The following is a 14,230-nucleotide window of genomic DNA, read 5'->3' as shown; positions in this document are numbered from 1 at the left end:
TAACATTAGTGACAGGAACGGCAAAAATATCGACAACTTTAGAGATTTTTCTCCCTCCACCACTCCGAAACATCAAAAGATGACCGGACTCACAAATGTATAGTCCTGATACAGGAACCGAGTCATGTTCTAATTGAGAGAACAACAAGCGGTAGAAAAGAATTAGAGAGAGAATTTTAGTGAAGCAAAGTTCTTTATTATTTTGATGCTTTTCTACAAGAGTAGAAGTTCCTATTTATATCTGAAAACTACAATCAAACAGAAAACTAAAAGGAGAGCTTAGTTATAACAACTCTAACTCCATTATCATACTTTTCTCCTTCGAAAAAGACTTGTCCTCAAGTCAATCCTTTAACTTGTCTGACGTGGAAGCATTGCTCTGCATTGCCTTGTTCCATCTTCATCATGTTGCAAAACTCATCATCCCCACCTTGAATTTCAACCGTAAACAATTGTGACTCCTTGAATTGACACTTATCTTTTTGCAATTTTCTCGGCCCTCACGTCTGCTGGGATATGTCCGACATTCTTAAAACGAGCACTCAAGTCGATCACCAATCGTTCCAATCTACGGTCCTTCTCATGAATAAGTAACTAGAAATCCAATTTTCTGCTTTATCGATCATATTGAAAGACGCCAAGTCGACATTTTGATCTTCTGGTATTTACACGTTGTGAAGTATTTGCAAACATTTCTTTATCCAAATTCTAGGGTTAATCCCATCGAATTTGGGAAAATCGAGTTTAGGTACATACACTGCTACCGCAATTCAGATCCAATTGACCGTGCCCTTTTCAATTCACGCATCATCTGCATCGTTTCTTCGAATTTATCGTCTTGGTCCTCGATTTTCTTCTCTAGTGCCTTGATTTGTTCATCCGTGGCTGTCGTCTTTCTTGTCACAGGAGGAGCCATAGCTGTAATTGGGTTGAGGGATTCGAAAACAGATACAGGAATCGTGAAGCTGTCCTCTAATGGTGGAACGAGAGATTTTACAGGATTTTGGGGTCTGATATCACTGATACAGGAACCGAGTCCTGTTCTCAAATAACAGAACAGTGAAGGACAAAAAAGAAGAGAGAATTCTAGCGAGGAAAGTTGTTTATTATTTTGATGTCTTTCTACAAGAGTAGGATTTCCTATTTGAAAACTACAATCAAACAGAAAACTAAAAGGAACCTTTCAAACAAGTATCTAATTCTGTATACATATATGCTTAAGAATAACATTTCTAATATGTTTATCATACTTTGCGGTGCCATTTTTGATACCCTTGCCAACTTTAAAATATTAGCTCGGTAGGATCCACGTTTAGTTCCGTCAATTGCACCAACATTAGCCGCTTTTTGAGCATCAACCTACCATTCAAATATTTCATTAAGGGTATCCTTCATCATTTTATGTTGTGTAAGAGACTCATTCACGTCATCAGATGGCATCAAAAGAGAACTCAAGCAACTTTAACTTGTATTTTGATCCAAAACAACACCAATTGAAATCAACAAGTTACAAGTACCCCAATAGTTGTCAATTTCTTTATCTTTAAAACCATAGACTCAAACGTATTCACTCTCATCCAATGATTCTTTTATCCCCTATACCTTATTATGAGAATATTAGATGTAGGTACCAAAAGAACAAGTAAAACATACCAAATTCTCTCATCAAATCACCCTTGTCTTTTTTTCAAGAACAGTTTGGTGTTAATGGTACCATTTCAAAATCTAAAGTCAAATAAAATAGTGAAAAGAGTTCCATATCATGCTCTTGGTGTTTGTTTCAGACCATAGTGTGCTTTATCAATAATATAGACATGGTTTGAAAATTTTGAGGTCCTTAAAGCCAGGTAGTTGCTGAACATAAACCTTTTCATGGACCTTGTCATTCAGAAAGGCAGACTTGACATTCATTTAGTAGATTTGGAACCCTTTATAAGCAACATAGACCAAGAATATTCTGATTGTTGTAAGTCTAGCTGCAGGTGCAAAGGTTACGTCACAATATATCCCTTTCTCTTGGCAATATCCCTCAGCAACTAGTCTAGTTTTGTTTCTAACCACAATTCCATGTCATCTTTCTTTTTTCTGAACACCCATTTTGTTTCTTTAACAGATTTGTCCTTTAGCTCTGGAACCTATCTTCATACTTTGTTTCTCTCAAATTGAACAAGCTCTTTTTGCATTGCTTGTACCCAATTTGGATGCTTCAAAAACTTCCTTAGGTTCTACCATGCTAAAAAAAGTTACAAATAAACATTCATTTACAGTAGCATACCTAGTCTCAACTCAAGAATTTAATTCTCTAACAACCTAATAGAGAGGGTGATCGCTTGTCCATCTAATGTTAATCATCAGCTAGATAGAGATGAACACATGTGGCAATCCTTCAGCTAGCTGAACACTAGTGAACCATCATCAGTGAGGCTGAACACTACTGAACCATTAGTTAGCTGAACACAACACTAGCGAACCATCAGCGAAGCTGAACACTAGTGAACCATGAGCTTCGCTAAGTATTATTGTCATCATCTAGCCGAACCTTCGGCTAATAGACCCATCAAGTAGCTAAACATTATAGAGATCAACTAGCTAGTGTACTATCAACTATATAGAGCTGAATACTAGAGTTGATAGCCTTTTGACAAAAAAAACACATGCACCAGCGTTTTTGGTGTGTGAAAACGCATGTCATGCTCTTCTGAAGACCAAAAATATACAACCCATGCACTTCCATCTTCCACTCAAACCCTCCCTATACAAGATCATCCAACAATCTCAGGTTCTAGTTAGCTTACACAAGTGTGCATTCCACACCTCCTAGCCCGTGTTATAATTTAACTCACAACCTCATATCCTCTTGTGAATCCAATTACATAAAATTAATAGATGATCTCACTGAAATCACCAACACACAGGTCTTGGTAAGCACCTATGGTTAGCTATTGTGTTAATTAATGGCCACAAGATTTTTATGGATGTTCATGTTGATATGGTTTTAAACCCGTATAGATAATCAAAGACATATAGCTCAGTTGATAAAGAGGTGATACAACTTTATCCAAGTATAAGATAGGTCTTGGGTTCAATTCTAAACTTTTGCTAGCCTCAATAGCAAAAAAATTAACCCCCCCCCCCCCCCCCTTCACCTTGGTCTTGTTGGAGATGGGGTCATGATGGTGCCATATGCGACATGAGGTTGACGACAATTTTTCCCCCAAATAATGAATGATTTTAAAGTGATTATTGATCTTTTTGTTTTTAATTGGTGCGGTGAATGAATGATTTTGTTTTCTTGATAAAACTTTGGAATTAAAGGTGAGTGGGCACAATAAATGCAAATCTAATTACTCCACCTTTTTGCAACTTGAGATGGAATTTGAAATAAAGTTGCTACACGCTTTGACTTTGCAGACTTATCCCATGATTCTGTTTTTATTGCAAACTCCATCTTTTAAAACTCTTATAACAGGATATGAAGAAACAAGATACCAACAACAGCAAACGGACCTAAAATTGATTTAGTAACATATTTATGATAAATAATATGTTCATATTCATAACGAATAATAAATTCCATATTCATCGTGAATGTATGATTCATGACGAATAACAATTCCATATTCATCATGAATGAACATGATGAATAACAATTCCATTCTCATCATTAATGTGTTGAACACAACAATATACAAACCAAATTCAAACATTAGCATTAAAAAGCCATGACGAAACTACAAATTCGCAATGTACCTATCTTGTCGGTTTCAATTAAACAACCAAATTATTGTAACTTATAAGTTAATAATACGTGACATCATTCATTCATACAAACCTAAACAAAAGGTACAACTCAGCACAGATACAGCAGGTTGAAGAAAGAAGATACCACCAAGAACTTAAGAGCTGTTATTTGCTGCCCTTCCTTTCCTGCTTGTTTCAAATCCTTACTTTCTTGCACATGACAACTTTCAATTTTTTTGTTTTGTGTATAATTGGTACAAGTACAACAACCTCCGCGACAGTTTGTTGTCATTCACGAGGGCGTGCAAGCCATAATGAGCTCAGAGCTCGAAGCCGAGAGGAATAGTCATTAATGGCTATGAGTGCACGAGCTGATTGTCGCGTTGTCAATATCCGATGCATTTGTTGCAAGGTTTGTTGCCGCAAATTGTCAGCCTGGTATAAAAGAAAAAACAAGCACGGGGTGACGTAATGAGCAATGATTATTTGTTGTAAATGAGATAGATGTGTTAGAAGAATATAAGTATAACCTGTCGAATGAAGCCCTCTAGAGTTCCTAGTTTACCCATAGCCATGGCCATTTGGCCCATGTAGCTGGCTACATTGCCTGATGAATTAGAGGAGCCAAGAGAACCTGCGATGGTCTCGGCTAGCGACTGCTGCAATGCCTCCATTCCCTGGGACAATGCATCCTCCGCTTGCTGTGATGATTGCTGTAGGTTCCCGATGGCCAATAATTGCTGCTCCGTCAAAGGTTCCAGCTGAGTTATAAGCAGCTGCAAATCACAAACCAACATAAGACGTTGTCTTAATAATTAAGCTTAATAATGCAACATCATCATGTTTGACTGACCTTTAGGAGTTCTGATGAACGGAATCCACCTAACCACAGGAAACATCTTTCGGCAGGTGTTTTCCACATGCCTGATAGAACATGAAAGACATCAGCCTTAGCGGCATCGCCTTTTATTCTGAAAATATCTTCATAATGTGCCACAACGCCATCAACAATGATACGCAGTTCACCATCACCAGCATGATTGCTAACAGCTCCTTTCAGCTCATTAATTCGGCGGTTGTGTTCTTCTAGCCACCGTCCATATTCAACATCAAAAGCCAAGGCTCCTGCATAAAATCACACTTTGATTTCTTCACCCATATTTTATTCAATGTATTCTTCAGGAAACAGCAATATAATTTTGGTGTTTATGTTGTTGTCGTTACCTCCAAAAGTATTATTGCTTTCAGATTCTTCATCCTAAACTAAGCAACTGGCAACTGCATTGATATTCTTGGTTTGACATGCTTCATAGCATGCATAAACTCTCAAGGTTCCTAATGGGCCTGTTTGTTAACAGCTTAACGGGACTTGGCGTATTTGGTCAGCTATACATGACTGTTTGGTAGTGGCTTAATGATATAGAAAGTTGCTTATTCGGTAAGCTTCTAGGGGGAGCTTTATGCATAAAGCCAAGTTTTTTCCAAACCTGCCTCTCCCAATTAAAGAACACAGTCCTTCCATCTATGAAAAAATCCTCCCAATCTATACAGACAAATTAATCTACACAAGTCCGCTTTATGCATATAGGACCTGATGGAAAACCAACCAAACAGCCCCCAAATCTTAAAGAGTCTTTACGTAACCCGTCATTGATTTCCCTTCTGCGAGTATGCTCCATCACTGTTCTTTTTTACATACCACACACTTTGTGACATTTGAAGGATGCAAAAAGGAAGTGCCTCCTATGGTACTAATGTATTATCTAATATATGATCATTTCTTCTTTTCGGTTTTATAGCAGCAAGAAATGGGGATCTGGCGTGTGTTGGAATTATGATCTTAATGAGTAGAAACCAAGGATTATCCAAATACTGAATCTTCTCATATTGACTGATATTCAAAATATTCTATGAGATACCAAATCGAAGGTTTTAACGTACATTACCAAAATAGGAATCAGACCAAACTGCGTCATTTTCATGCAATATTTCCCTTACTACTATCTGCTTGTTACCTTGATATTCTAACACTCGCGCAAATACATTTAAAGAACAAATAATGTACCTCTCAAGAGCTGCAATCGTCAAGTATTAATAATCAGATTATATCTTTAATAAATCTATACTCTGAATCAAGAAATAATGCTACATTTATTAACATGCTACTTCATTGTTACGCATTACAAAGTACTAGCAACCAAGTACTAGCAACCAGAGGAGCATTAAAAAGTACTAGCAACCAAGCAAAACAATAGAATTACACAGAATCTTGCAACCTAAAATCCTTCTATTTTGCTCCGTGGCAAATTTTGACACTAAGGTATCCTCTAGAGTTGTTTGCAGACAAGGGTGGAATCGCGGTGAGCAATGAGTCCAAATTGGTTGACCTAGTTTTCTTAGGTGACCCTTTCCCAAACATCTCACTAGCCAGGGGTCTTCACATGGATGATGGACACTCTACTCTTTAGGGTAGATGTCAGATCTGCGTACATCTTAAACCCTGCCCCCCTCCCCACAAAAAAAGCCACCCTCCTGGTGGGATATACTGGGCTCGTTTGGTTTTGGTTTGGGTTTAAATGATAGATTGATCAAGTTTATCAACTATCCGATCTGGTTCAACAACGTTTGCAATAAAATTAAGTTGGAAATCAACCCAGCATGCTTGAACATGGTCCGCTAAGTTTTGATAAGTGTTTGTACATGTTTACTTAAAGCATTCAAAACTTATAAAGCTATAAGAAGGAATGCTTTTAAGGTTGGTTACTTCTATCCCCTTTGAAATGTAAGTCAAGAGCTTATAATTTAAGATCTACATTAATTCTATTTTTGTCATGATTATAATTCCTGCTAAGACTGGGTATTGGTAGGAAACAGATGTTTATACTGCCAAAGATTCTACCATCGGATCTTCAAAGGGAATACTTGAGTTGTCACAAAAAGCTAGACATTTAATCTTTAAATATTAGAAACATAGGGGCAGGTTCCTTTAAGAGCCTAAAATTGATTAGGAACCAGAGAACCGCCTACAACGAGACACATGGCATATTCATCAAGAATATAGACGTGTTAATTAATCATGGATGTTGTAACATATTCATCATGAATGTGTGATTCATGATGAATAACACTTCCATAACATGTCCATATTCATCATGAATGTGTTATTCATGAGGAATAATCATTCTGAAGAGGGACATGCGGCAAGCTGAGCAGGCAGTGCCCGGATTCCTAATCAAATATGGGTTCCTCAAGACACATACATTTACTTCTTTAATTGTTCAAAACTTGAAAATACTCATCAGAATTAAAATTCTTACCATTCCCACTCATTGACTGAGATTGTTCTCCTGAACTTGAAATGAAGATGCCCTTTCAGGAAGGAAAAGAAATTCATCAAAACAAGTGAAATATTCTTCAAGGTGGTAGTATTGAGCGAACTTGAAACGAAAGTGCAGACAACAATGATAGTCAAAACGAACCTGCTGCCGAGCTCGCTGAAGCTCCTGCTCAAGTTGGGTCAACTTCATTCTGCTACTTTCCAGCTGTTGAACATAAGCCTAAAAGGCCACAAATTGGAAAATAAATAATTGATTTATTTAAATAAACCCACATGAACTAAACGGCAAATTGATGTCCTGGAACGTACAGCCTGTCATAATTTCTCATGATGGAAACAGAGGATCTATATTTTGGCACAGAAAATATTTATAACCAATATTTAAGCTGCGTATTATTTTTGGAAATTATATACTTAGCAAACAAACATCCATAAAATAGATGACGAGAGGATATATTATCCATCACCTGGTTCTTTAAGCCGTATGCAAAGTTGTTAAAAGCACACCCATAAGGCCCAAGGTCTTGGGCTTCTTTAAAGTCGAGGCGAGTAATACACAAAGGCGTCGCACCTTGGCTAATATTAAATAAGTTTTATCATCTTCTCATCTCCTAGACTTAATAAAGAGTTATTAAATAGATGAGATAAGTCAAACCCTAAATATAAAATACCCAGTCCTTAGAACTTGAAGCCTCCTTCTCTATAAATATTGGGACCTTAAACCCTTCTCCCTTCTGCCTCTATAGCTCTATATGAAAATACAAAACGCCTACTTTTATTCCTAAAGAAAATCAGATACAAATTGACGATATACACATTTGCACAATAAATCCAAATTAAATTAAAAGCCTAAAATTGTGTGTGGGATGGATGCTTTTGACGAAATCCTTTCTCTCTGTATATATATAAGAACATTTGCAATTTTTGACGCTTGGATTCAACATACCAAAGATTTGAAACAATCACTCATTATAGTATATAAGCATCATGTAAAACTGGAAAATTGTGTATACGAAAAAAATGTCTTTGTACTTTCACATTTATTTAATTTGCATAAACAAAAAGTTTATCAATCACATAAGTATGCTCTCACAATCATAGTAGTTAAATCAATTTTCTCCAAATTGAATTATATTAACTTACATAAATGATCAATTTAAGACGAAAGAGGATGAGAGAACAAAGCACGTTAATCATTTCAACATATCGATGATTTACGTTATGATTTGATTAAAATTTGACAATACAGATATAATTGATGAGATTGCGATAGAGTAACTATACAATTGATAACTTGTTTTTTTTATGTAATTGAAAAAAAGTGTAATCACCATTATATTTTATTTGTCTTGCCTAGTGTATATTTTGTCTCAAGGTTTAGAAATTTAGCGTTTCAATCTCCAAATAGAATTTTTCTTATGATTTATAAATAGAAATTATCTCCTTAAATAACCTATTAGAAAGTGCATGCTCTTATTCTTGTACAATAGATTTTTCACTATTTATGTCAACATGACACGATCTAAATCCAGCCAAATGATTTCAATCAGTACGTGGGATCTCCTTCTAACCTTAACTCTTCTGAACTTACACAAGACATAAGATGAATCTTAATGTTGCTTACAACCTACTATCCTATATATGTGCACATAAGACATCTTAAATTGACGCTCAAAATACTTGGTTTAGGAAACCATGTGCAACTATTTATGAGAAAGAACACAAACCATGTGAAATTATGAAGAGATAGATTGTACCTCCATTCTCACTCATGAGTCATGATCATGTCATCCTTTATATTACAATCAATCTACTTCTATCCATTCTAGAGAGTTTTTCTACATTTTACTTAGGGGTTGTTTGGTTGGTTTTCCATGAAGGCTTGTATAGATAAAACTAACTTAGTAGATTAATCTGTCTGTATGGATTGAGAGGGTTTTTTCATAGATGCAAGGAGAGTGTTTCTTAATTGGGAAGGGCAGGTTTGGAAAAACTTGGCTTTCTCCATAAAGCTCCCCCAGAAACTTACTGAATAAGCTACTTTCTATATCATTAAGCCAATATCAAACAGTCATGTATAGCTCACTGAATAGGCTGAGTCCCATTAAGCTCATTAAGCTTTTAACTAACAGGCCCTTACTTAGGTTCTCATAGTAAGATTTTAGAAACGTATAAAACTCCAATTACTGAACTACCCGATTTATTGTAATTTTCAATATTAATGATAAAATCGCATGGACTTCCACCTATACCTTCTTGAACGTCTCCTCTTTTGGCAAAAGTCGCCCCTTCTCGACAGTGAAAATAAAATGTCTTCACCGGAGATGATTAACAGTTGAAAGAAATAGTTCTTATTTTCTTCTCAATTTATTTAACTCATTATGATACCCCTCATTTCTCATCCTATATCCTCATCAAGCCAAAGTGCCACACATCAATCTATAATCATTCAACTTCAGCGCAACTATATCTTATACGCATGATGTTTCTCCTTCCCCTGACATCTAGACCCATATTGCATGTGTGTGAACATAACAAACTTAAACGTAATCACATAAAATAGATAACAGATATTGAACAACAAATTAGTAACACATTAGAATGAGAGATATCTTCCATCTGATCAACATAAATTCTTAAGTGGCAAGTATGATCTGCTATCTATGGTCTAACAAAAAAACAGCCTCCAAGTTGCTCCAGTGCGTGCACCATCAATCACTTTAATGAATAGCACACTTCAGAAAAGGCATGGAAGAACTCATGCTAGAAAGCACTAAAAGGTCTAAGAGGGTATTATGCAATGAGAAAAGAAGAAAAGTATTTCTCTGAGTACGCCACGTGATAATACATATCAGAATTCTTGAAAAACTATCAAGATATAGAACTGTGACCAGATATGATTGTTCAAAAACATGACACTTATCATTCTAACATGGAGCGATCCAAAGCATTCTCTAGTTTCTATATTTATTATCACAAACATCATCACATCAACTCATTACCACATGTTCAAACTTCCTCAAATCTTGCTCAAGTATCTCTATTGCCAGTAGTTCATTTCTTCTCTTTCAAGATAACAACATGTAATCATAAATTTTAGGCAACCTAATTAAGCTAAAGCAGCATGCTACAACTTGATTACAAAGTCAATCATTTTCTTGACACACTACTCTGAGCACATTGTACTCTCACGCAAGAACCAGTTTTGTAAAGGTTTATTATATTCAAAAGCGTTTGTGATTCATCCCAGTTTTGTCCTTACGTATCAACCATTCTTTGTATTAAGATGATGAACATCAAGTAATTCCAACCCCTTTGGAGTATAGCAAAACAACAATGTGAAAACATAGCAAAGATCTTCATAGAGGATATGACAAGCATAAAGATCGACATAGAAAAAACGTACTTTCTTCCGCAGACGACTCTTTCTTGCAGCTTCACGATTCTGAGCAAGTCTACGAAGTGTCTAGAATATAGTTCAACAAGATAATCAGCAAGATAGCAGTATAATCAGAAACATAGAAAATATGTCCCAAAATAAAGGCTACATAAAGCAAACTTATTGCAAAGATCATCGTTTCGTTTATTGATAACGACAATGGACGGTGTTGAGAAATAGAGTTGTGGATCTGAGAGAAATCGTCATGGTGAAGCCTATAGGATAATCTAGTTCTTCATTTTCGTTTCCGATTTTGAAACTTGGATCCAATTTATGGTTATGGGGCAATCACTTTGTGACATTTCAGAACAAAATGTGTAGCAATTATAAAAGGACAACTGGAACATGTATTAAAAATCTAGAACCTTTTGATCCCTCGACTTATCGCTGGCATCAGAAACCACAAGCCCATGTGATTGACTGCTATGGAACTGCAACAAAACCACACATTTCCATATACATGATCATCAGGCTGCCCAACTAGTTGGAAATAGAAGGATTTATCTTTGGTAGTGGACAGCAAGTTCAAATGTAATGAGAAAACAACCATTTAATTTTACTCTAAAAAAATATTGATTTGTCATTACTTAATAGGTAAGAATCATAGAGTACGCCATTGTAATTGATGTATCCAAGTACAGAACAAGGAAAAGAAAACTTTCAAAAGGTTGAAGATATTACCCCCAGAGCCTTGTCTTCAGTGTCCCCATCTGTCGAAGTATCAGTCCTGGGACTTAGCTCTGCCATTATTGACTCTCAGTTAACACGAACACTTAAGATTCACAAATCTTCTTGTGTAGCAATAGCAATGAAATGGACAACTATTAGTAGCTACCACACAATACCATCACTTTCGTAAAGATCCAACTGACTCTGCATACATATAATTTCATAAAAATTAAGTACCAACACTAAAAATGAGCTTTACAAAGATGAAGATCAAATGCAATCATATAAAGAAAAAAGATAATGTAGGATAACTGAAATAAGAACATGGTATTGAACTCTTCACCTCATTAAAACTTTGCAATGGCACACATCAGAGATACGGCCATGCACTTGACGTTCGTGAATGCTCTGAATATCATCAATAGAATGATAACAAAAGAAAAACACTGCATGTCATAATCTGATGTAATATAGAACAGATACAATTACTCGCCCAATCTATAGTTGAACCCGAGAATACAATGTTAGAAAGCCCTTAAATACTTATTTTTATTCAGACTTTGCACCTTATCATGTACTAAATATTCTAGAAATTGGGAAAAGTATGCAAATCATGTATATCTAAACTATATTCACAACAGTGGAAATATCAACCACCGGGATGCATAATCATGTCACATACCACTCTACAAAACTACAAACCAAATTTTATTTTTCTGCTTACAGTAAGTCCATGCCATAGCTTACTAAAGACATCCATCCACATTATAGGCTTAGCTGATGTCATTGCACTTTACAACGTACTCATTTATGACTTGTAAATACTCTAGCCGTTACACATCCACCATTAACACTCATCTTGCGGCTACACTGTTCTGTGTACATTGTGCGTATTGAAACCCATAAAATATAAAGCAGCCCACTCATTTCCTATCGAATTGATTCATTCCACCCCAAAAATAAGTGCTTCAAGTTCTTTCACTCAAGCCTTGATAATAAGATCTTTGATCATCATGAAGCTTGGATCACACTAAACAATTATAACAAAATTGCCCAATATAACTAAACTCTTAAACCACAAGGATCACATTGTTGAAAGAAGTCCAAAGAACACTAACACCTATGCACCCTTGCTTGAATTCAAACAACGAAAGTTAGTTCAATAATGAAGTCAATAAGACAAATGAGCGTGCTTGAAGTACTACAAGACATGATCAAAGCATGTATCTAGTGAAAAGGAAAACCTACACCCATACTGAAGTCAACTTTAGGTAAAAAATAAATTTGAATTTACACTCCTTCCAACATTTGGATATTTGATGTCAACCTAGTACTTTACAAATGCAAGATTGACATTTATTTCGTTGCAAGTTTAGCACAAATATTATTCTATTTGTGGTATTGTTATCAAGTACAAAAACAATTAGCCGTTTTTTTCTCAAAAAGGAAAGATAATAGGAGGGGTATGTTTATGAATCACCAACTTCATAAAGGAAACCGAAGGAGTTTGCCAAGTTGGCAAAACATGGGTACTTTCAAATAGGGCGAAAGACTCTTGGTCCTGTCTCCTCGCCAATTACCATAAGGGGGACTTTGCCGGTTTGAGTCCAACAAAAAAACCCAGGTTCATAAAGACAGAACAAATGCTTCGCAAGCATATATTTATTCCGAACCTAAAAAATAACAGAACTCAGTACGCAAAATCAGTCGGCGAAAAAAGGTCAAAGAAGGAAGAAAAACCCATTTAATCTGCTTCAGTGTACACATGTTCTCGTAAGAATAAGCAGCAAATTCTACATCACAGAACACACATACGTGGGTGTATAGTGGTATGAAGACTTACCCAGATATTAAAAATGAGCGCAGGGTCTGTGTCTCACCAATTGATTAGAAAATAGAATCGGAAGAAACAAATATTGGATGCAGGCGCTGCTTAGTTTGCTACTGGGTTGGGCGTGAACTCGTACGATCAAAGCAGTTGGAATTGGGAGAGTTGGGAAGAAAGCAGCAGACTAGAGTCGAGAAGAGAGGGCGAAATCGGGAAGAAAAGAGTGTGATTTGGTGGTAGCAGCTAACTGAGGGGGGTCTATAATTTTGACTTTTTGATCCGGATGACTTCCAAAAATAAAGCTCTGAGACGAAACCGCTCATGTTTTGTGCAAGACCTTTTACCATTTCTCTTTCTATTTTACAAATTACCACCAAATTTTTTGTAGAGTGAATTTCGTTTCAGGTCCTCCACTTTTGTTGCTTTTTTGTTTGGATCCCTAGAATTTATTATATCTTTTTCAAAATTTGGAGTTTAAGGGCTATTTTTAAAGCTTATTCGGTGAGACATTATTGTATTCAGATGTTTTTTTAACCTCTTATATCTTAACTCTTATATCTTAAAGTCATCTGGAAAAAAAAGTGGTAAACAAATAGCTTATTTCCTCTTAATCGTTCAATACAGTTGCCTCATTCTTGCCTCCAATTCTCTAAAGAAGATATTGACCCAAATCGAGTGCAAAGACAATCGGTATCGACCCAAATAGAGTGCAAAGCCAGTCGATCTCCCCTCTAGATTTCTGTTTTGATCTAGTCGCGTTTCGTTCCTGTGGTTCGCCTCTGTTGTTCTTCTCTGTTTGTCCCTGCGTTTCATTCTTGTGGTTCGTCCATGTGGTTCTTCTCTGTTTGTCCCTGCGTTTCGTTCCTATGTATGTAAACCTTTAATTATCATCAATGAGATTATGTTCGTAAACCTTCTTATTATCATCATCATCAAAAGAGGCACCAACAGAACCATCATTAGCAAAATCATAATCAGTGAGATCTAACCCGTCATCATACTCGCTCATTGCATCAACATTAAGGCCTCTTGCAGCTCTCAATCTGCACAAATCAAAGTAAAAACAAAAACAAAATCACACAAGACCAAAAGATATGGTTTTTCCTCTAAATCTTTGTTCAAATAACAAAAATAAAGATTTTCGAAAAGAAATCATGGAGTTTTTGACTAAGAAGAAAACCCAGGATGATAGAACTTAAACGATGGGAATTTTTTT

General features: G+C 36.0%; 1 protein-coding gene across 6 annotated transcripts; it reads right to left on the bottom strand.

Moving 5' to 3' along the window:
• Nucleotides 1-3,688: 3,688 nt before the first annotated feature.
• On the bottom strand, nucleotides 3,689-13,238 carry LOC112510075 (transcription factor TGA2.3-like). 6 transcript variants are annotated; one of them, XM_025115370.1, is made up of 11 exons: nucleotides 13,030-13,238; nucleotides 11,530-11,646; nucleotides 11,353-11,390; nucleotides 11,199-11,257; nucleotides 10,883-10,948; nucleotides 10,485-10,544; nucleotides 7,221-7,298; nucleotides 7,059-7,110; nucleotides 4,595-4,866; nucleotides 4,272-4,517; nucleotides 3,689-4,176 (listed from the first exon to the last, which is right to left on the bottom strand). In XM_025115370.1, the coding sequence occupies exons 2-11, from the start codon at nucleotides 11,532-11,534 to the stop codon at nucleotides 4,030-4,032; spliced, it is 1,023 nt and encodes a 340-aa protein (XP_024971138.1). In that variant the 5' UTR covers nucleotides 11,535-11,646; nucleotides 13,030-13,238; the 3' UTR covers nucleotides 3,689-4,029. The 6 variants fall into 6 exon arrangements, with proteins under 6 accessions (XP_024971138.1, XP_024971130.1, XP_024971170.1 ...); XM_025115362.1 differs by having other exon boundaries at nucleotides 11,530-11,594; XM_025115402.1 differs by lacking the exon at nucleotides 10,485-10,544 and having other exon boundaries at nucleotides 11,530-11,594.
• Nucleotides 13,239-14,230: the final 992 nt, after the last annotated feature.

The sequence above is a fragment of the Cynara cardunculus genome (genome assembly GCF_001531365.2).
Source record: "Cynara cardunculus var. scolymus isolate 2C chromosome LG 1, CcrdV1, whole genome shotgun sequence".
In the NCBI taxonomy this organism is placed as follows: Eukaryota; Viridiplantae; Streptophyta; class Magnoliopsida; order Asterales; family Asteraceae; genus Cynara; species Cynara cardunculus.
This window is presented reverse-complemented; position numbering and strand designations above follow the sequence as displayed.